We start from the raw sequence: 22,991 nt of genomic DNA, 5'->3' as shown, positions 1-22,991 counted from the left end.
CCTTTATCAATGGGTTCAAGTAGCGCATGGATATATTTTCCAAAATCCTCACCGTCTAAACCATGGGTCAAATTACCACTCTCCGCATCTCTAGTAGGACGTGCTGTATCAGAAATACGTCACCCACGATAAGACAGCTCAGACGAACAGCTTCCATGTGAAACCCCACCCTTTCCCCGAGAACACATCACTTAGCAAGAGCCAGACACATCTTCACTTCTATGAACAAAAACAGAGGTGACAGGACAGGGAGGGTTACTTCATTCGAGAGATGGCCCCCGGAATTATGTTAATTCCAGTTCTCCTCCCGAACACTGTTTATTGTTCGACAGTGAAATATGTATCTTACCCCACCCCCCCCCCCCCCCCCCCCCGCAGTGCGATATGAATCCGGGTGGCCCACGGGACTGGATTGAGTGTCTTCACCTGTAGTTCACCTGTAGTGCATAACTCTTGGACATACAGGTTTGGTTAATAAAACAATTTCTTATTCGTCAAACCAATTAGCTAAAAAAAAATGTTTTATTAGTTAATTATCCCGTAGGTCACATCCTATTCTAGAACACTATTTACCCATCCCCCTTTTGTTACCTGGCTCTGCCCAGGTAACAACCTTGCCTTATTCTTATACAATGACTTAGATAGGATTTAGTGAATTATCCTTATGTCTGAAATTCCATTTAGGAGTGTCCCTTTCATTTTCCACATGTCCAATTCTCACTTTTGTCTCCACTCAGTAACTTATCTACACACTAAATATCTTTGCTCGTCCTGGCCCCCCTTCTAAAACTTCTCTGCTCTCCAACCTTCAAGGTCTCTGCAGTGCGGGGGAGGGCTCTTCTGCTTGCCCGTGGCTGTTTTTCACATTCCCAAATTTGAACTACATGCCTCACTGTTTGTCTTTCTAAACTCATGGATTTTCTTTTAGAAAGAACATGTCTATGAGCGGCTTTTCTCTAAAGTCCTTAATCAATCTATCTTAATCCTAACAATAATCCTAAATCATCATAGATGTCCTATATTCCTGTTAAATATAATACTATTTAAAAACTTATAATCTAATAAATGCTAACCATATTAAAAATCCTTCCTACACTAACAAGCCCTCTCCTTTGGGACCCTCAGTATTCTATCTGACAATAACATGGATTTAATATGTGTTTGCAAAGTGTGGAATAAAACTTTGGTCATGGATAACAGAGTAAAGCAGAACAAAGCATTCTTATAACCCATCTGGTCCTCTCAGCTATTCTTATCCAGCACCAGGTGGGCACCATGCCACCCTTCACGACAGGGAGAACAAACATACATGGGTCATCCTCAGTCAGTCTTATCCTCCCCTGAAAGCATGCTTCACCTCAGCCTCTCCAACTGGAACATCAAGCAAAGGCATCATGCCTGAAGCCTTCACCACATCTGTAACAGACTTCTTAAAACACGGTATGATGCAAGCAGCACATCACATCAATAACAAATAATACAAGAATTAGGGTCAGAAATCCAGTAACCACCATACCAGTATACTTACCAAACCAGGCTCCCAACCAGGTGGACAGTCAGACTCCTCTACCCCCGCCATGGTCCTCATCTCAGCAGATAGTGCATCAAGCCCATTAAGGCCCTTAGATATACTACCATCTGGACTGGTGTTATTAGGGATATACGTACAACATTGTTCACCGAACATCTTGCAGACTCCCCCCTGACTAGCAAGAAGCATATTCTAAGCAAGTCTATTCTGTATAAGACAGCCACAAATTGTCCCTACCATCAAAACCAGTCTCCGTGCCTAATTGATCAATAGCTGAATAGTCTAACATTAATTACCTGAATGAGATTTTTAACACAGTGGTGGCAGGTTCAGTCCAGGGGTGGTAGAGGAGTGTGTCCGGCCCTGGTTCGTGTGGGAACTCTGGTTTTGGCAGTACCTTTAATAGAAAACACACCCACCGTGTCTGTCCCGGTCCTTTGTAGTACGGGGGTGTAAGTGCCTGCATCAGAGAGCTTAATAGTTTTGATGGTTGGTAGGATTTCATCACCTTTACAAAGTTCAACAGTACACCCAGGTTTCCCCCATATCATGGAAAACCTATCCACCTTTGTGGGATTCCCTATGCCATAAGGATATCCTCTTCTCCAGTCCCAGAACTGTCCCAAGTTGGTTCATGTAATCATGTAATCCCCATACGGACACCCTCCCCCATTACACAGGTAATGTCCCCCGTCTTTTGACACTCCTGTACACGGGTGTTAAAAATCAAATAAAAATACCTCAATTTCTTCCCTGCCCTGTTGGCTCAAAATATGTTATCTTCCCCTATTTATTCTCAATGATGAATATGACTTTCTCTCTGTTACAATACCAACTCCCTAATAGCCCATTCAAAAAAACTTCACAGCTAATGTTATAAGACAGAATCCTGAACCACTTTCTCATTTGCGGTTCAAACAGTAATTCTAAACCCTCAACCAAAACTGCTTCATTTCTAATGAATTTACCTTAAAACTAGTAACTGAATATGACGCCATTCATTATACAAATGACTCTCCCCTGAGGCTGATCAGACCTCAGAAGCCAGTCATGATAAGGTCAAAAGGCCATACCATATTAGACATAAAGATCCCTTTTATCCTTACAATAGAAATAGTCACCTGTATAATTCAAACCCATAAAAAAAACATCTCATAAGGTTCCATATGTGAGCGTGCCTCTTTAAAATCTCCTTGCACTAAAACAAATCGTTCTAACAGTTGTTTTATATATATATAATTTGCAGACCTTTTTCAATTTGGTCGTTTAAAGCTGCTCTCTCCCCCAAAATTATAATCCCAGGAGGCCTCTAAAAGTGAGACACCACACCCCTAACTATCATTCACTAATGCTACCTCGAATCAGAAACTCAATAAGTGAACTATAACTAAAACCTAATGATAATTCCCCTTTGACTCAAATCATTAATCATAAGTTTTAAACATCGTCTACGGATATGTTTACTTAAATGACCATGCTACCTTTAGATACAATTAACCCGATAACATTATTATCCAATGCATTACTTTTTCTCTCTGCCGCAAATGTCGTACATTTCACAGTGTAAGGAATCCGTAATTTAATCCCTGATATTTAATAAATATGCATTCGCATTCTCTCATGGCTCCTTTAATTTACTTATCTTGGTTAACTCTCATCCATTCCGGAACAAAGAGTTCTATCTAAAACCCACCAGAACACACTGTTCAACTAAGTTAAATCAAACCCTAAAATTGACTATAACCAATAAACAAATAAACAAAACACTTTTATCTCAACTTCTGAAAGGTTACTCGAAGCCTCGATACACACACTAACAGCCATACAGTTTGCTCCGTTATTCCCAGTCCCTGGTGACAAAAGTGTCTCGCTAGTGACGTCATCATTAAGCGCTCAACCTGCCAATTCGTAGCGACTTCAAATGGATTGTAAATAATTCTTGTTCGATTAACCAAACCTAATTTATCACATCTGTTCTAATCCTGAATTATAATTTACCACCCCAACCAACATCTCTAAATTCGCCAATTTTATAAAAGCTTTTTGATGGGCATAAATCATAATTGTCTCTTTGTTATCATTTAGAATCCATTTTGCTCTAAATACCTGTCTCGTCTTTGACTTAGTATTTTAATTACAACTCTATTCCCAATACGTTATTCACTTGTCTAATTACAAACTCAGACCAGCATTAGTGAGTGCTCGCCTTAAAAATGCCTTGTCTCTGGGAACAGGGAAATCACCTTAACCCAAACATTTACTCCTACAACGACACCCAATAATTCTTATGATCCCTTCACGTCGTTCGTTTTAAATCTCTTGATGTTTCATGTAACTTATTTTTCTCTCTTCGAATTGTCGTCCCACAATATTTTTTCCCGTCATACACTCAAACCACTGTGATTACCGTGCACTGTCCCTTTAAGATAAGACTTTTCATTTGTTCCCCGCAACGAGAACGGAAATCAGATCATTTTTAGAATACGTTACTTTTTGTTCAAATTCACTGGTGTTACCTTAACCAAAAATCAATAATCAGAAAAACAATCACAACTTTTTACGATTAAACTGTTCTTACCTAATTTATAGTCCAAAGCGTTACACTATATAGCCCCATTTGAGTGTCTAGCAATTCCTTTGCTTGGCTATAGACACAAATCTGCCCGCCTTTGTAAAATATATATTCCCTATTCAGATTGAGTTCAGTTTTAAATTCTAATCATCAGAGTAAACCCAACCGAACTTCTCAACTTACTATACCCTAACATTTAAACGCCCCATGTTTTTTGTGTTCAACTTCTCATATTCCAAACAGCCCGAAATTATCGTATCTCTCCGTTATCCCCTATTTAACTTTAGGTAACTCTCTCTTCTATGATACATTTATCTGAATACGACTCCCATCTCAATACATTATTCCACCAGATCATTTTGGGCGAAATAGCGTTTTACATCGAAATTGTCTCGCCGTTATTTTTAATGACTTCTTTTATCAATTCTATCTAGAACACATAATATCCGTTCAGTTATATCTTTTGCAAACACTGGCGACCGTATTTTTCAGGCAAAACATGCAAATAGGTCAATTACGATCTAAAAATCAATTTTAGTTAAAACGCCTCGGCCGGGAACCGAACCGTGGATTACCGTTGGTGAGACTGTTGCTCTCGCCACTATACTACCAGCGCTCTGAATTTGACCGAGACTCTCCGCAAATATACCCATTTTTACAGTTATCTGTAATTGTTACTCCGACATCTAGACAACAGAAAATAGCCCAAATTTAAACGCCCAAAGTTTTCCCTCGGTTCCCTTTCTTTACTCGATTGTCGCCTCTGACTTCCCCACAGTTAAATTACAACCTGTTGACGATTTTTTCGTGGGATGCTACACTCCCGGGCGAAATGTCCAATTTTGTTACAATTAAAACATCTTGTATTTTTCTTTTGACTCACCTTATTCGTTTTACTCGACTTTATTTCCTTCTCTAACTTCATTTTACCTCTCTTAGTTACCGCGGGATCCACATACTTGGGTGGTAATTTCACCGGTTGCTCCAGCAGCCGTATTCTTGTAATCACAAATTCGTCGACTGGATTATCTCTGCATTGTTGTTATAATCGAGGAAGATATAGTTTTTTACCCTCACGCCCACCCAAATGGTTAACTTCTCTATTTGCGGGAACGGTGGGTAGTGTCTCTCGAACCTTGTTAAATTTAATCTCTTTTTCGGCGCGTCCCATTCTCTTTTTTGCTTCCGAAAGCCAAACTCCGGCTGTGTATAACCCCTGTTTATTCTGCTTTTTCACATTATTACCACATTCGTTATGTATCTGTTTTATAAGAGATTCCAGCTTTTCTACATTTAGACGGCCATCAAAATCGTATTTTTTTTCCCATCTTAGACAGAAATCGATGTTTCTCTTGTCTTTCTGTGCCATGTAACGCTCGTCTCCCGTCAGTTCTGGGGCTTCTTTCGAGGCATTTCTCCCCATTCTTAATCCTTACCGTTACTAGTAGCTATGGTCTTTAAACACTTATCTATGCCCTTCTATATAATTTTAAATTCTATGTGCGTGCAGTTCTATAAATTTGTAATTTACCGTTACTTAGTTACTTCTAGTTACTATTCTGTCTGCCTAATGTGTGTGTTTCTTTAAAAATAATCAGTATGTATTTTCCATCCCGTGAACCGCGTCCATAGAAGACTTTTGATCGGACATCACATTTCACCCGTAGGATATTCCTTTTGGGACTTTCAATTGTTAATGTCTCGAATCTCACTACTCTAGACTAAGTTGACCTCTCCTGTGAACCACGTCTATAGAAGACTTTTGATCGGACATTCAATTTCACCCATATGATATTTATTTTGGGACTTTCAACGTAAAATGTCTCAAATCTCACTACTCTAGACTAATCACTTATCATTTGATATTAATTTCTTTCAGCATTGTACAGGTTCATTTATTCTGTTCGCCTAGAATTACCCTGCCTTCTCACCAAGCCTAATTTATCCTCACCTGTTTTAACATATCTATCTGCTACTTTCCACAGTCAGCTTCCCATATACAGATAGACTATTAGGTAAAAAACTTTATTTAGGTATGTTTATTGAATTATTGGCCATCCTATTTGTACGGAACAAGCGTCCTAATTCTCCAATGCGTACTATATCACTCCTTAATAATCCTTGGCTTGCAAAACCAGGCCGTATTAAGCTCTAGTTTATTTGGTGGTAGCGCACCTTACCTCAGGTCAATTTCGGACCTGCTTCCTTTTTATCGATATCCTGGTTAATACCCCCGGTAGAAACCCATTTTATTTGTTCGGAATATTCAAGCACCTATTATTGATCAAATTCAACTCCTTCATAACATTTTAATCAATAAATATCCTAAATAATCCCTCCCAAATTCGAGAATAAAGGCTACTTTACCTGCTGCCGACTGGGATAAGCATTGTTCGTTTGAATCTAGTCACCCTCTCTGTCCTCTGTGATAATACGCAGGCCTGTTTCAATTTGAACCTCAATTCAGAGGTCAGGTCTTTAGTAAAACAAGTCAAAACGAGTCCGTGCACAATTTTCCAGCGTACTACCTCCAGGCACAGAGAGGGATATTTAGATCCGGCTCTTCGAAGGACCAAATTGATAGAGCTTTATGCTTTAATTGCCAAAACCAATTTCGCACTCGTTTCTAATTCATTAATGATGTGTAAGTTCATTAATTATGCATGAAGTAGATCGAGACCAGTCTTAAAAGCCAGGTAAGAGCGTTTAATTCCAGAGAGTACTGAAGCATACACATTTTTCCACAGGTTATAAACTGAACATGACAACATCAGTTTATCCCCCCTCTCTCCGATTCTCACAAGAGCCCATTGTTCATCAGGCCTGGAACGTCTCCCAGACATTTCTTATCTGTCGGACAAGCTATAGCCTGCTCCCCCGTTAACTTCCCAAGAGGCCCAGACAATTAATTCATTCTGCTTACATTTTCAGTAACAGCTTAACCAATAACTTTTACTTTTCATACCATAACATAATAGTATTAGAATAAATGGTTCTAATCAATAATGTATACATAATTAATCATCTAAACTATAATTTCCTCTAACAAAAGTGGCGCAAGTTTAAGTTTATTCCACCTGAGCGAGTCTGACACAAATCAGAGAATACAACAGGTGTAGACCTACCCGTGAAATGCTTACTTACAAGCCCTTAACCCAACAATGCAGATCAAGAAGTAAATGTTGATCAAATATTTCCTAAATAAAGTAAAGTTTTTAAAAAATCGATTCAATCAAGAAGTAACACAATAAATGTACATAACAATGACGAGGCAGTATACAGGGATACCAGTATGGAGTCAATATGCGGGGGTACTGGATAGTCAAGGTAATTCAGCTGTTAAGGAGCCTTTTGGTCCCAGACTTGAGAGAACAGTCTATTACTTGGGTGACTGGAGCCCAATTTTTTGGGCCTTCCTCTGACACCGCCTAGTATATATGTCCTGGATGTCAGGAAGCTAGGCCCCAGTGATGTACTGGGCTGTACTCACTACCCTCTGTAGCGCGTTACGGTCAGATGCCGAGCAGTTGCCATATCAGGCTGTGATCAGGATGCAGCTGTAGAACCTTTTAAGATCTGGGGACCAGATATTTCCAATCTCCTGAGGTGGAAAAGGTGTTGTAGTGCCATCTTCACAACTGTCTTGGTGTGTTTGGACCATGATAGTTTGATGGTGATGTAGACTCCAAGGAACTTGAAACTCTCGACCTGCTCCACTTCAGTCCCGCTGATGTTAAAACTTCTTATGGATCGGTGTCCCGCCTACGGGACAGTTGTTGCCCAATATGCATAATGTGACTAGAACATTGTTGTAAAGAACAACCAATTTCCTGGTACATATAAGTGTCTTATATTGGTAGAATGCTTAATCTAACTGCATTGTCCAGTAGCTATTACAGTGAAAAAATACCATGCTATAGCTTGAGGAGAGTGCACAACAACAAAACACTTTTATCACACGACAGGTTTGATAGATACACATCCAAAGGTAAATCATTTACTTACATTCTGAAATCCTGCTCTGATTTGTCATCCTAAGGGTCCCAGAGATAACATACAGTGTCGTTTTCTTTTATAAAAATCATTTTTCATATCCTAAAAATATTGATATAGTATGCACGATCGATTTTGTATTTCCGCTAGGTCAACTTGTAAAGAAAGAAATCTGTGAAAATTGAAAGCTCAACCTTGATTCAACCAGTCAAATAAGGTTCGTATTTATTCCTCAGACACTTTAAAAAGTAACCAGCCTTTGCTATATCATTCTGCATTCAGTATATCCTTTGGAAAGCCAATTTTAGCCAGGGAGACATGACATCATTGCACGTCGATGAGACGGGCGGGGGTTCACTTGATTGACAGTATCTTTGTCAAAACGCCACCTATCGTTTTGAAACCTAGCTAGCTAGATATCCAATGGGCTGTGCTTTACGTGAGTATGTGGAAACCCTTTGTGTCAAGAAAAACCTTTGTGCTAATCTCGCGCTTATGAGAGTCGAGTGGCCATTGGATATCCATGCAAGAGAGTCGAGTGGCCATTGGATATCCATGCAAGAACATGTCGCAGGGCGTTAAAAGCTAAATCAATGTCCAGGTATACAGATTTTGGATGATATTCTAGCAGAAATCTTCCGGGAAAGTGTCACGGAATCAGTTAGTGAATATAGTTTAGACAACAGTTAAAGGAAAGGATGTGACCTTAGACTGGTATGTGAAATACGTTTTTTTTTATATATATATACAGTGGGAGAACAAGTATTTGACACACTGCCGATTTTGCATGTTTTCCTACTTACAAAGCATGTAGAAGTCTGTAATTTTTATCATAGGTACACTTCAACTGTGAGAGACGGAATCTAAAAATCCGGAAAATCACATTGTATGATTTTTATGTAATTAATTTGCATTTTATTGCATGACATAAGTATTTGATTACCTACCAACCAGTAAGAATTCCGGCTCTCACAGACCTGTTAGTTTTTCTTTAAGAAGCCCTCCTGTTCTCCACTCATTACCTGTATTAACTGCAGCTGTTTGAACTCGTTACCTGTATAAAAGACACCTGTCCACACACTCAATCAAACAGACTCCAAACTCTCCACAATGGCCAAGACCAGAGAGCTGTGTAAGGACATCATAAAATTGTAGACCTGCACAAGGCTGGGATGGGCTACAGGACAATAGGTAAGCAGCTTGGTGAGAAGGCAAGGAACTGTTGGCGCAATTATTAGAAAATGGAAGAAGTTCAAGATGACGGTCAATCACCCTCGATCTGGGGCTCCATGCAAGATCTCACCTCGTGGGGCATCAATGATCATGAGGAAGGTGAGGGATCAGCCCAGAACTACACAGCAGGACCTGGTCAATGACCTGAAGAGAGCTGGGACCACAGTCTCAAAGAAAACCATTAGTAACACACTACGCTGTCATGGATTAAAATCCTGCAACGCACGCAATGTCCCCCTGCTCAAGCCAGCGCATGTCCAGGCCCGTCTGAAGTTTGCCAATGACCATCTGGATGATCCAGAGGAGGAATGGGAGGTCATGTGGTCTGATGAGACGAAAATAGAGCTTCTTGGTCTAAACTCCACTCGCCATGTTTGGAGGAAGAAGAAGGATGAGTACAACCCCAAGAACACCATCCCAACCATGAAGCATGGAGGTGGAAACATCATTCTTTGGGGATGCTTTTCTGCAAATGGGACAGGACAACTGCACCGTATTGAGGGGAGGATGGATGGGGCCATGTATCGCGAGATCTTGGCCAACAACCTCCTTCCCTCAGTAAGAGCATTGAAGATGGGTCGTGGCTGGGTCTTCCAGCATGAAAACGACCCGAAACACACAGCCAGAGCAACTAAGGAGTGGCTCCGTAAGAAGCATCTCAAGGTCCTGGAGTGGCCTAGCCAGTCTCCAGACCTGAACCCAATAGCTGAAAGTCTGTATTGTCCAGCGACAGCCCCGAAACCTGAAGGATCTGGAGAAGGTCTGTATGGAGGAGTGGGCCAAAATCCCTGCTGCAGTGTGTGTAAACCTGGTCAAGAACTACAGGAAACATATAATCTCTGTAATTGCAAACAACGTTTTCTGTACCAAATATTAAATTCTGATTTTCTTATGTATCAAATACTTATGTCATGCAATAAAATGCAAATTAATTACTTAAAAATCATACAATGTGATTTTCTGGATTTTTGTTTTAGATTCCGTCTCTCACAGTTGAAGTGTACCTATGATAAAAATTACAGACCTCTACATGCTTTGTAAGTAGGAAACACTGCTGATTTTGCAGGTTATCAAATACTTGTTCTCCCCACTGTATATTCTCATGCTAATGCAGTTGTTTGAATGGTTGCATAGTATTCATTTGATTTTTTGAAATATTTTATTTGATTGCTATATATATATATATATGACGAGTGGGATAGTTTTAAACCAATGCTTAAAGACTTAACCCCCCCCCCCCCCTCGTATGATGAGTGGTATAGTCTCAAACCAATGCTTAAAGACTTAAACCACCCCTCTCATATGAAGAGTGGTATAGTCTTAAACCAATGCTTAAAGACGTAGCCCCCCTCCCCCCTCGTATGATGAGTGGTATAGTCTTAAACCAATGCTTAAAGACTTAAACCACCCCTCCAATATATTTCAGGATGATGTAGGAGACGTCCCCGTCCCCCAAGAAGTCACAGCATGTCACATCAGCATCCAGCTCTGCAGGATCAGGTACTGTATAGGTTATTAGCTAAAGTAAGGTGCATTATTGTATACACATCCCTAGAGGTTCCCTGACATTACTTAATGACCACAATCTGTTTTCTGTCTAGACGATACTGAAAACAAAATGACCAGCGAACTGGGAGCTGTGAACTGGGTATGTAGTCTACTGTGTGTAATGCTGAAGGCTTGACGCATGGCAATATATAATAGTTGTGATTACTTGATGAGTAGTTATAGATATCACTGAAAACCCCTTTAGTAATAGTGGCTTTTACTTTGCATGGTGGTATTGTGAAAGTGGGGTGTAATTTGACTTGATCACCCAATGAGGCACTACTCTTAATATTTATTCTTCAAGGAAGCAGATGTTCTTCTAAGGGACACCTTAGAGGCAGCTAGGTGGTGCAAACTCCCAACATTTAAAGGCACCGTTTCTTCCCCAGTGTAATTGGGATGGACGGGGAAGACCGCATTACAAGCCTTAAAGAACAACGGTTGTATGATGGCCAGGATGAAGAGGAACATATTATCCTCTAGGAACCCTTCATGTTCTCGTTCCACTTACAGAGAGATGATGAGATGTTCTATGTGGAGGCAGTTGACAACAAGAAAAGGAGTGTATTCTGGAGGAGCAGAAGTGAAGCCATTTTTGAGGAGTGTCAAGCCTTGTTTTTCTCTACTGGGTTAATTGTGTTCTGCTGTTTAGTAAACATGACATAGAAGTCCCCCGCGTCTCTGATCTCTTTACTGGAGGCGGTCTAACGTAATGTAGGAAGCATATTCAGCGTGTCAGTACGTCTATATGGTGTAGTCTGTCTTCATTCTCATGAGGAAAGTAAACATCATTAGAAATCAGGATAGGTAGTAACTGTGTATATATGCTCAATTAAATAATATCATTAAAAAGTTATAACATTTATCAACACAATTTTAACAGTACATGACACACATAACAAGTCTGTGGTTCACTGCAACAATAACAGTAGCTTGTCTCAAATATAGCATGGATCAAAAAGTGTGACAACACATGTGCTGGTACCACTTTGCATCATATTTCTTACGATCTTCAAAAATGAAATATGTTTGTATTAAACGTGTGCCTTGCACAAATGTGTGTGTTTGTATTCAATGTGTGACTGTCAAACCTCAGATGGACAAACAAAAAAAAACGATGGGCGGGGTCAGAAGTGTGCGGAGTCAAACGTCTGATTCCGCCCACATTGAGCCAGCCGAACTGCACACTGCAGTCAGGGGTACTTGGACTTTTTTGCGCAGCCCTTGACTTTTTGGGGAGAAATGAAACCGGAAGTTGCAAAGCAACACTCACGTTTGTGCTCGAGATACTATCTAATTTCGACTAGCTACTTTCGGTTCATGTCCTTTGCTGATACCACATTCCTGACAAGTTTATACGTATAAAAAATATATGTAAACGAGTAAAGGCATACATAAAGTAAGAATTTAACGTGTTCATTCATAGTCGTAACATAGGGTTTGTACGTTTACAAATGTAATTTAACGGTTACGTTTCATGGATCGCTTTTCTTACAATCCTAACAATTTCCGTATGATCAATCTACTTGCACCGGCTGCAAAACACTCCTACCTTGGCGCCCGGGACATATTAATCGAATCCCCTCAAGAGTGCCACAAATTCACGGAAGTTGATTTGGGGATGGTCTGGACTGACAAAATCTGGACCTACAATAGACGTCTATTTTTTGGCCAGGGCGGACCATATCTAAAGTTCAAGCAAATATGATCAAAATATAGTCGGAGCGTGCATGTAGTGTCGTCTACGTATTCTCCTCGATCGACTGATTTGCTCTTTCTAATAGGGTCAACGACAAATAATAGCCAGGCTACTTCATAATATGGAAGTTTTCAAATACCCTGTTTTCTTCGAGTGTCAGACTCTGGACCCATCACAGAAAAATATGATAAAAAGGTACTTCGGAATTAAACGTAAATCCGGTGGCGGAGATTGTGGACCAGTAGAATCAGTTGGTGACAAAGTCTACAAGATCGCATTTTTTGACCAGACAGGTATGAAAATGTTTAGGCTAAGTGATTGAATATGGAGTGCGGTATTACCATATAGCCAAGTCTTGCCAAAGTCGTTCATAAGTGAACGTTTGTTTTTCAATATGTGTCTACATGTATTATTAATATGTATTATTTGAATAGGGATACACTTGGGTAAAACAATAGTATTTGAAGTAGTATTTGTAGTAGGATTTGTTGAATCTGAATGTTTTTCAGACATACACAACATATAAATCTGGTATCGGCTTAAGTTTCACTTCACCATAGCCAGGCTACGCTTATGCAGACAGGCATGCGCAAATGCATTACTTTGGCTTTTCATTATATTGATTCATTCTACAGTACTTTATCAATCTAAAAAGGGAGAAAGTTGTTATTTTAATAACTTTTAAGATGATTTAATAACTATAGATATACATACAGTATATTAATGAATGACTTTATAGATATACATATACATACAGTATATTACTTAATAGATTATAGCACAACTCCTCTAGCCTATGTAGCCTTTAACTCTTCAAGTCCTGGAGTGAATGCAAAAGGCTTAATATATAGTACAACTTATTATCATTGGTGTTATTGTTATTACTAGTACTACATGACAACAACAACTCATTATGGCTCTGTCTTTTCCAGTCCAGGAGAGGGTACTTCAGAAACCTAATCATGTTTTGGAGATGCCTGGAGGACCTCTCATCCTCACTCTGAGAGACAGCCTGGAGCCTCCACCCACAACAACCTCCCCAGTCAGCAGTCAGGAGGTGAGGCCAGACTATACAGACACACCAAAACAGAGTCACATATCACCATGACGACAATGCACTGTTGTTGTATTTGCACTGTCATCCCACACTTGGATATTTGCCAGTTTGTGAGGTATAAATGTATGGTTTTGTAATATTGACGGAATATAGTCATTTTAACTAAATATAACCATGTTAAAGTAAACTGAAAAATACCTCCACGCTAGAATGGAGAATCATCAGATATCCCAGAAGCAGTTGTACTGTTGAACTGCAATAATACATAGACAGATAATAAAATATTGTTGTCATGACCACAGTGAAATTACCCTGCAATGACTCGTTTTCCAAATCTAGAGTCACCACTCCCTCCCGGTCGACACATCTCCACCTGGTGGTCAAGAACATGTACTCCATCATCTGAGCACAGGGAAGCAGGAGAAGATCAGCACCACCTGTCATCTGGGACAGGTCCAGCTCCTTCTTCTAGGTGAAGTGATAGATAAGGATCTAGGTGAGGTTGTTCCAGGGGTGAAGGTGACACGGGGTGACTCAGCTCAGCTGGTGCTGCACGGCTATGCAAATGAAGTCCAGGCAGCCAGACAGTTAGTTACAGATAAAATCTCTCTGGTGCTGGAGCGGGTGGTGCCTGAAGTGTCCCTCCACCTCCTGTCCTTCCTGAGGGATGAGTATGGGAGGCCTGGGAACCTGAGCAGTCTGCTGGGGTTGGGACTCCATGTGGAGGTCGAGCTGGGGGATACAGAACTCCATCTGTTCTCCCTCTCCTCTGGGAAACTGGACCAGGCTGAGAAAGATCTGCTGGGGGAGTTTGGGGAGGAGAAAATTGACGTGCCCAACGGTGCCCTCCTGGCTGAACTGAAGTCTAAGCTTGAGTCGAAGGTGAAGGAGATGAACCAGAGCAGATGCAGGGTGGTAGCCAGGTATGGTCCTGGGTGTAGAGTGCAGCTGCTGGGCCACATGAAGGAGGTTCAGGAGCTGAGGGAGGAGATTGGGCCCTTTCTGATGGGCAGGTCCAGTGTAAGAGTCGTGAGACACCATCAACAGAATCAGGATGGCGTAGTCAGCGAAGCAGGAACCGGATCTATACAGGAGGAGATGGTCGCAGCCACCAGCTATCACCTCCGTCTGGGACTGCAGGTAGTTGTTTGTCAAGGTGACATCACCAAGGTACAGGCAGACGTACTGGTGAATGCAGCCAATGAGGACCTTGATCATGCTGAGGGCGTGGCTGCAGCTCTGAGCCGGACGGGGGGGCCTGAGGTACAGCGGGCCAGCAGGGATCTGGTTAGGCAGATAGGGAGAGTGCCCACAGGTACAGTGGTAGAGACTACAGGAGGGAATCTGCCTTGTAAGATGCTGCTGCATGCAGTGGGACCAGTAGGGGGCAGCGTAGGTGGGAATGAGCGCCCTCTGCTGGAGAAGACCGTAAAGACAGCCCTGGATCTGGCAGAGACCATGGAACTCCAGACCCTGGCCATGCCCTGCATCAGCTCAGGGTTATTCGGTGTTCCTCTGAAGGTTTGCTCTGAGGCCATAGTCTGTGCAGTGAGGGACTTTGGGAGGAAACAGCACATCCTTACCAAAGTCACTCTGATTGATGTGAGTGGAGAGGCAGTGAAAGCCATGCAGGAGGCCTGTGATAGGCTGTTACAGGGGAAGAGGGAGTTTCCTGGATGGGAGGTAGAGTCCAGCACCACCACTACAACTACACATGCTCCTCAGAGAGACACCACTGCTGCCTCCACCAGGGGAACAGCTGCTCCAGAGGTCTGTGTCCAGGTGGAGATCATCCAGGGAACCATAGAGAAACAGCAGGTGAGAGAGAGACACACTGACATGGCCACAGCCTTGATTCAACAACATTCTGTGAATTAGGTTGACTTCATACTGACTCAATGTTCTCTCTTTTTTTCCATCTCTTTTTCTCTGAAGGTGGATGCCCTGGTGTCCCCCATGGTTGGCAGTGACCCTCTCTCCTCCCGTGTTGGTAATGCGTTGTTGGAGGCAGCTGGACCAGGGCTGATGAAAGCGTTTGCGAGGAAATCAGGGGGACGGACTGCACCTGGTGAGAACGTTCTGGTGGAGGGACTGTCTGGTCTCAGCTCTGGCCGTGTCTTCTTTCTCAGCTGTGCACATTGGGACAACAACCCCCAAGGACCAGCAGTACAGGTGGGTCTTGTATGTGTGTGTGTGTGTGCTGTTACCTTTGAACCTCCATTAACACTTGACCTCTGGTCCTCTCTCAGGCTCTGAGGCAGGGTGTGAGGAAAATTTTGACCTCTTGTGAGAACCGGGGCTTCCGTTCCGTTGCCTTCCCTTTAGTTGGAACTGGTGTGGTTCTCCAGTTCCCTGACAACGTGGTAACACAGGTTCTGCTAGAAGAGATCCGTACGTATGAGCAGAACCGAGCGAGCAGAACCCCCTTCCTTGTCCGCATCATTGTCCATCCAAATGACAGAGATTCTACCAAGGTGAGCAGAGACCTTTGAAAAAAGGCTCACTCAATGCATTGGGGGAAAAATCCTTTAACTTCACTATTTCAGCCAAGCCATTCAATAATACTGTCATACATCCATAATTATAGATTTTTTCAACAATAACAGGTACAGTCCTTCATTGCAGTTGTATTGTTTGTTCTAATCTACAGGCTTTTCAGACTGCCCAGAATGCTTTGCATCTCAGAGGGTTCGTATTAGGCACTCGACCAGAGCAAGGTGAGTTGCAACACTTCACCCCCACCTTTAAATCAAATACATTATTACTATATGATTGATCCATTTCAAGTTATAATTCTGAACCCTCCCTATAGACATCAGGATTGTGCTGCTGGGGAAAACCGGAGGAGGTAAAAGCAGTGCTGGAAACACCATCTTCGGACAAGATGATGTGTTCCTCTCAGACAGTTCCTCCACCTCCTCAACACAGAAATGTAAAGCTCAGACCAAGAACATCAAAGGGAGAAACATCACCCTGATTGACACACCTGGATTCTTTGACACTGACATCCCTGAAGAGGAGCTGAAACCTAAAATAGTTAAATGTATAACAGAATGTGCTCCAGGGCCACATGCCTTTCTCATTGTACTGAAAGTTGAACGGTACACAGTCCATGAGAACGAAGCTGTAGCGAAAATCGAGACATATTTTTCACCAGAGGCCTTCAAATATGCTACAGTCCTCTTCACTCATGGTGACCAGCTCAATGGTTTGACCGTTGAGAAGTTTGTCCAACAGAATGCTGAACTGAACAAGCTTGTGGAGAAATGTGGAGGCCGCTATCACGTGATCGACAACAAATACTGGAACACCAATCAGCAGGGTCGGTACAGCAACCAGTACCAAGTAGCAGAGTTACTCAACACCATAGAGAAGATGGTGAGAGATAACGGAGGAGGGTTCTACACCAACGAGATGCTCCAAGAGGCAGAGAGATTAATACAAGCAGAGATAGAGGGTCTTAGGAAGGAGTTAAAAGGCCAGATGTCAGAGGAAGAGATGAGAAAACAAGCCAAGAAAAGAGCAAGGAAGAAACTCCTGATCAAATGGTCAGGGATAGCAACAGGTGCAGTGGTAGGAGCTTTTCTTGGGGTGGCACTGGTGATAGGGATCCCACTTCCATTCGCTACAAAACCACTGGTTAATTTAGTCAAACGTCAGATAGCAGCTTCAATGACAATAGGGCCAGCAGCCGTGACAAAGGCAGTACGACCAGTACTTGTAGCAAAGAACGGGGCGACCATGAGAGGGGATTCAAAGACAGGTGCAGGGGTAGTAGGCATAGCTGCAGGAGTTGTCGTTGGGATGGCCGCAATAGCAGGAGCAGTAAGAGGAGGGATAGTAGGAGCTACTGCAGCAGAGGAGGCAGAGACAGTACAGGAGGCAGCAGAGAAAGCAGCCAATGCTGTCTACCATGATGCTACGCGTCTTCATGACCAAGCAGGACACCTTCTGCTAAGGGACAGTAACTCTAAGTAGATGAGATATTATTATTATTATATATATTTTTTTAACCTTTTATTTAACTAGGCAAGTCAGTTAAGAGCAAATTCTTATTTTCAATTATGGCCTAGGGGTGGGTTAACGACAGATCTTTACCTTGTCAGTTCAGGGATTCGATCTAGCAACTTTTCGGTTACTGGCCCAACACTCTAACCACTAGGCTACCTGCCGGCCCACTCAGTGAGCTGTACTCTGCCATAAGCAAACAGGAAATGCTCATTCAGAGGCGGCGCTCCTAGTGTACAATAGCTGCTTGTCCAACATATGTAGCTGCTTGTCCAAATATATATATATATATATTTCATAGTTTTGAAAAAAATCGAGGGATACGGTAGCACATAGGACTGTGGCAGTCATGAAATGTTGTCAGTGGTTATTGTCATGCAAAAGACTGCTGGTCTCACTGTAATAGACTATTAATGAACATAAACACGTTTAGCATTTGGATGCCTCCACTCATACCAGCTGCATACAAGCCACTGATGTGCACTTTTGGAACATCTACATTTAAAAAATCAATTGAATATACACCAAAGCAATAAACCTATTATTTATTTTAGGAAGGTCTATATAAACATTATGATATGAAGAAAATGTATTTCAGAAAAACAGAATGTTATCTGGCAAAATGCTCCATCTGGCTATGCGCCATACCATAGTCTGTAGGCTTGTTCATTTAGCAGACAAGATATGCTTGAGTCCCGTTCCAATAGTTTATAACATGTGATTTTATAGTAAGATTAATGTAATTGAACTTAGCCGAATAAAATAGATAGGATATTTGTCATATTCTGGAGCGAGTGCGCATATGAAGTGGCTATGTTGAGCGTAAAAGTGATCATTTGAAGCAGGTCCTAAAGAGTTATATTGTACAAACCTTAAAAATCAAAACATATGGGCTGCATGATGCGACTATAGACTATTGATGATTTGAGAAAGTCGCAAAAAAACTTGGCGCTCCGGTCCTTGCCTGTGGCTGCACAAGCTGTTCTCTCATCGAGTGATCAAATTTTTATTTAGTATTATTTTTTTCACCCACAGTTTAATCTTGCCTTTACTAATATGTCAAATTAATTTAAATTTAGAATGGGCCATTATCAAATGGGCAGGAACAGAGGCGGGGGAAGTATGTCATCAGTATGCACTCGAATAGCGAATAGAAGCCGCTTTCCTGACAGTATTATTTTTTAAACTAATGAGGTAGGCTACTCGGACAGGTGATATTCCGCCCAAACTCTGTATGCTATGGGCTCTCCAACCCGGTTCCTGCAGCTAACAAGTGCTTAATTTGGCCAACCAAGTTAAATCTGTTCGGAAAATTTAAAGTAACATGTTTTAACAACTAAAGATAATTCATTAAACTGTTGACAGCCCCTCTCTCAGCGTGCTCCAATAAGAAATGAAGGAGATGGAGATGGAAATGCACGGTGGTGAGTTAGTCTGTAGCTAAAGGTAATGTGTCAGCCTATTAGTTTTTTTTTAAACTATTACTAGGCTATTCAAAATCAAGTACAAATGATCTATAATTGTTGGCTAACTGAATTTGAATAGGATAGACCAATTATGTACCATAGACATCATAAAATCAGTTTTTTTAAATGTCTTTTTGACATGCATATCATGTGGTAGGCTATGTGTTGTATAATGGCACAATCATTATTTAAATGCAGGGTTTTTTTCGGGCTTGGCCTCATATATATGAGTATTGTTTATGCATAAGCACTTATATGTGTGTTTTTGAATTAATCATCACCTTAGCGCTATCCATTTCATTGTGTTAGGCTTTGAAGCGACATCCACATCCATGTTTTCCACTCAGTTTCAACCTGTCGTTGAACCTCTTTCTTCAAACTGATAAATCAAATCACATGTATTTGTTACATACACATGGTTAGCAGATGTTAATGCGAGTGTAGCGAAATGCTTGTGCTTCTAGTTCCGACAATGCAGTAATATCTAACAAGTAATCTAACTTAACAATCACAGTGAGATGAGTTTTAAAAGCACATACTGTTTTGATGATGTGTTTGATGTGATTTTCGATTGCATTTGCATTGATTTCAGAGTGGTTAGAGGGACAATAGAGCAATCTGATGACCGCGAGTTGTGTACTACCAGACCGCACAAAGGGAGATTACCGTGACTCTAAGGTCACATGGCATTTTACTGCGTTCATGACTCATGACAGCCAGTGTGGCTGTAATATAGTCACCGCAACAGCCCTAGAAAGTGATTATATATTTTTTCTGGGCCATGACCATCCATAGGTTTATGGTTCACACACCTGAATTATTTTATTTTATTTCACCTTTATTTAACCAGGTAGGCCAGTTGAGAACAAGTTCTCATTTACAACTGCCACCTGGCCAAGATAAAGCAAAGCGGTGCGACACAAACAACAACACAGAGTTACACATGGAATAAACAAACATACAGTCAATAACACAATAGGAAAAATATATATATACAGTGTGTGCAAATGAGGTAGGATTAGGGCGGTAAGGCCCTAGTGGGGAAATAATTACAATTTAGCAATGAAACATTGGAGTGATAGATGTGCAGAAGATGAATGTGCAAGTAGAGATTCTGGGGCGCAAAGGAGCAAAAATAAAAATTAAAATAACAGTATGGGGATGAGGTAGTTGGATGGGCTATTTACAGGTGCAGTGATCTGTGAGCTGCTCTGACAGCTGATGCTTAATGCTAGTGAGGGAGGTATGAGTCTCCAGTTTCAGTGATTTTTGTAATTCATTCCAGTCATTGGCAGCAGAGAACTGGATGGAAAGGTGGCCAAAGTAGGAATAGGCTTTGGGGGTCAACAGTGAAATATACCTGCTGGGGCGCGTGCTATTGGTGGGTGCTGCTATGGTGACCAGTGAGCTGAGATAAGGCGGGGCTATACCTAGCAAATATTTATAGATGATTAGGAATTAGATTATGGACACATGGGTTTTCTACTCTTTGACTTAATTGAAATTATTATTACATCAAAGCAATAAAATATGACCCAATCATTGGACACAGAGAGTAAATGTTCTTAAGATTTCTTTTAATTTGCATTAATGTATTTTCTGTAAAGCATGCATATTTCAATTTGATATATTAGAGAGAATACAGTTGAACGCAAACGATCTAAAGTGATTGATGACCTATTTTATGTGTCACGTGGTTATGCCCATATGTGTACATTCTCACGCTATCGAGTGAGCGCTTATGTAACCTGATAGCGCATCTGTTTGCATGTTGTAAATTATAGTATATTTGATATGTTTGCTCATTTTCATGTTGTAAATTACATTAATTATGTTTTATTAAACATTAATCACTAACATTAAATTATGGTCATGGTCATGACATGTTTGAGAAGTATTATTGAGAACTTAGTTATATTTCTTGTTGTTGTATTATAATATTTGTATTGTTTTTTTTTTCAGAAGTAATAATTCATGGGTATTAATAATTATGTTTGTTGACTGTTTGTTGCAGATTTGGTCAATCCAAAAACTAACGCGTGCATTACATAATTATTTTCTAGAAATGATAGGAGTAATTAAACAGTTTAAGTGTATTTAAAATTGTAAAAGTATGTCATACCAATGAAATCTCATTCAACATGTTTTCCATTTTTGGTGATTACTACAAATAGTCATTTTTAGAACATGTTAAGAAAAGTTTAAGAAAATCAATGTTTGTGCAATATTTTTTATTTCTTAATACTTTCTTGTAATATTTCACTTTTTAAAATATAAAATCAATGACTAAACAACCCTAAATTCTCTCCCTTACATGTACATTAAGCATAGGTGATACCACAAAGTAACGGTTAAATGGCACTATTTACACATATTGTAATGTGACCATGATGTATACAATTCATGTCGGAAGTTTGCATATACCTTAGCCAACTACATTTAAACTCAGTTTTTCACAATTCCTGACATTTAATCCAAGTAAAAATGCCCTGTCTGAGGTCAGTTAGGATCACCACTTTATTTTAAGAATGTGGAATGTCAGAATAATAGTAGAGAGAATGATTTATTTCAGCTTTTATTTCTTTCATCACATTCCCAGTGGGTCAGAAGTTTACATACACTCAATTAGTATTTGGTAGCATTGCCTTTAAATTGTTTAACTTGGGTCAAATGTTTCGAGTAGCCTTTCACAAGCACAGTAGTTATAGAGGATGCAAAAGGACAGCACCTCAAGAGTAAATATGAACAGTTTAGGGTTCCATAGCCGCAGGCAGAACAGTTGAAACTGGAACAGCAGCAACGCCAGGTGGACTGGGGACAGCAAGGAGTCATCATGCCAGGTAGTCCTGATGCATGGTCCTAGGGCTCAGGTCCTCCGAGAGAGAGAAGGAGAGAATTAGAGAGAGCATACTTAAATTCACACAGGACACCGGATAAGACAGAAGAAGTGCTCCAGATATAACAAACTGACCCTAGCCCCCCGACACATAAACTACTGCAGCATAAATACTGGAGGCTGAGACAGGAGGGGTCAGGAGACACTGTGGCCCCATCCGATGAGACCCCCGGACAGGGCCAAACAGGAAGGATATAACCCCACCCACTTTGCCAAAGCACAGCCCCCACACCACTAGAGGGATATCTTCAACCACCAACGTACCATCCTGAGACAAGGCCGAGTGTAGCCCACAAAGATCTCCGCCACAGCACAACCCAAGGTGGGGTGGGGGGGGGGGGGCAGGACTACACCTTTAGCTTGTACAGTTAGTATGACTGTTTATGCATCCTCTGATTCAATCTTGGAAGTGAATGCCCGAAGACAAGTCTTAGTGGATTATTATTAATTAAGATATTAAGGATCATTGAGCAAAAACATGAATACCCAAGAGCTAGAAGGTCTCATGAGCCACTTGATTGGAAAACAATTTTGTGGAGTATGTGCTTGTGATGAACTACCTATTGAGAAAGGGAAGGATCGACCGGCCATGTTTATTGTCAATACCCATCCTAAACACATGCCTGGTGAACATTGGCTAGCTGTGACATTAGAAGATGAAGGAGGTAGAAAAATGTAAACTTTTTTCCCTCCTATGGAATCCCCCCCGGTTTTTCCCATTCCCCCATCTATTAAACAGTTTTTGAACAAAAATGGATCAAATATCTACTACAGCATCAAACAAGTACAAGATAACCTTTCTACTACATGTGGCCAACACTGTGTATTCTACCTATGCCAAAGAGCCCATGGAGTTTCTTTTGAAGATGTTATGTCTCTTTATAATGATGATTTAAGAAGTAATGATAGCACCGTAGATTGTTTGGTTAGAAAATATCAAACGTTTTTTAAGTATGTGTCCTTTTAAGACCCTATAATCAAGGTGTAG

The 22,991-nt window shown here is 41.0% G+C and overlaps 1 protein-coding gene across 1 annotated transcript; it reads left to right on the top strand.

The window, feature by feature from the left end:
• Window positions 1-12,193: 12,193 nt before the first annotated feature.
• LOC115137925 (uncharacterized) lies at window positions 12,194-20,971 on the top strand. Its single transcript, XM_029674232.2, has 7 exons — window positions 12,194-12,869; window positions 13,509-13,633; window positions 13,973-15,451; window positions 15,569-15,805; window positions 15,883-16,107; window positions 16,284-16,350; window positions 16,446-20,971. The coding sequence occupies exons 1-7, from the start codon at window positions 12,698-12,700 to the stop codon at window positions 17,609-17,611; spliced, it is 3,471 nt and encodes a 1,156-aa protein (XP_029530092.1). The 5' UTR covers window positions 12,194-12,697; the 3' UTR covers window positions 17,612-20,971.
• Window positions 20,972-22,991: the final 2,020 nt, after the last annotated feature.

Source organism: Oncorhynchus nerka, linkage group LG12, assembly GCF_034236695.1.
Source record: "Oncorhynchus nerka isolate Pitt River linkage group LG12, Oner_Uvic_2.0, whole genome shotgun sequence".
NCBI classification, from domain to species: Eukaryota; Metazoa; Chordata; class Actinopteri; order Salmoniformes; family Salmonidae; genus Oncorhynchus; species Oncorhynchus nerka.
Note: the sequence above shows the minus strand (reverse complement) of the source record. Positions and strands in the feature narration are given on the sequence as shown.

Excerpts from the sequence above, each read along its gene's own strand:
- LOC115137925 (XM_029674232.2), top strand. The coding sequence starts at position 12,698 with ATGGAAGTTTTCAAATACCCTGTTTTCTTCGAGTGTCAGACTCTGGAC. Across the intron at positions 16,108-16,283 it reads ATGACAGAGATTCTACCAAG|GCTTTTCAGACTGCCCAGAA; the intron begins GTGAGCAGAGAC and ends TCTAATCTACAG. Across the intron at positions 16,351-16,445 it reads AGGCACTCGACCAGAGCAAG|ACATCAGGATTGTGCTGCTG; the intron begins GTGAGTTGCAAC and ends CCCTCCCTATAG.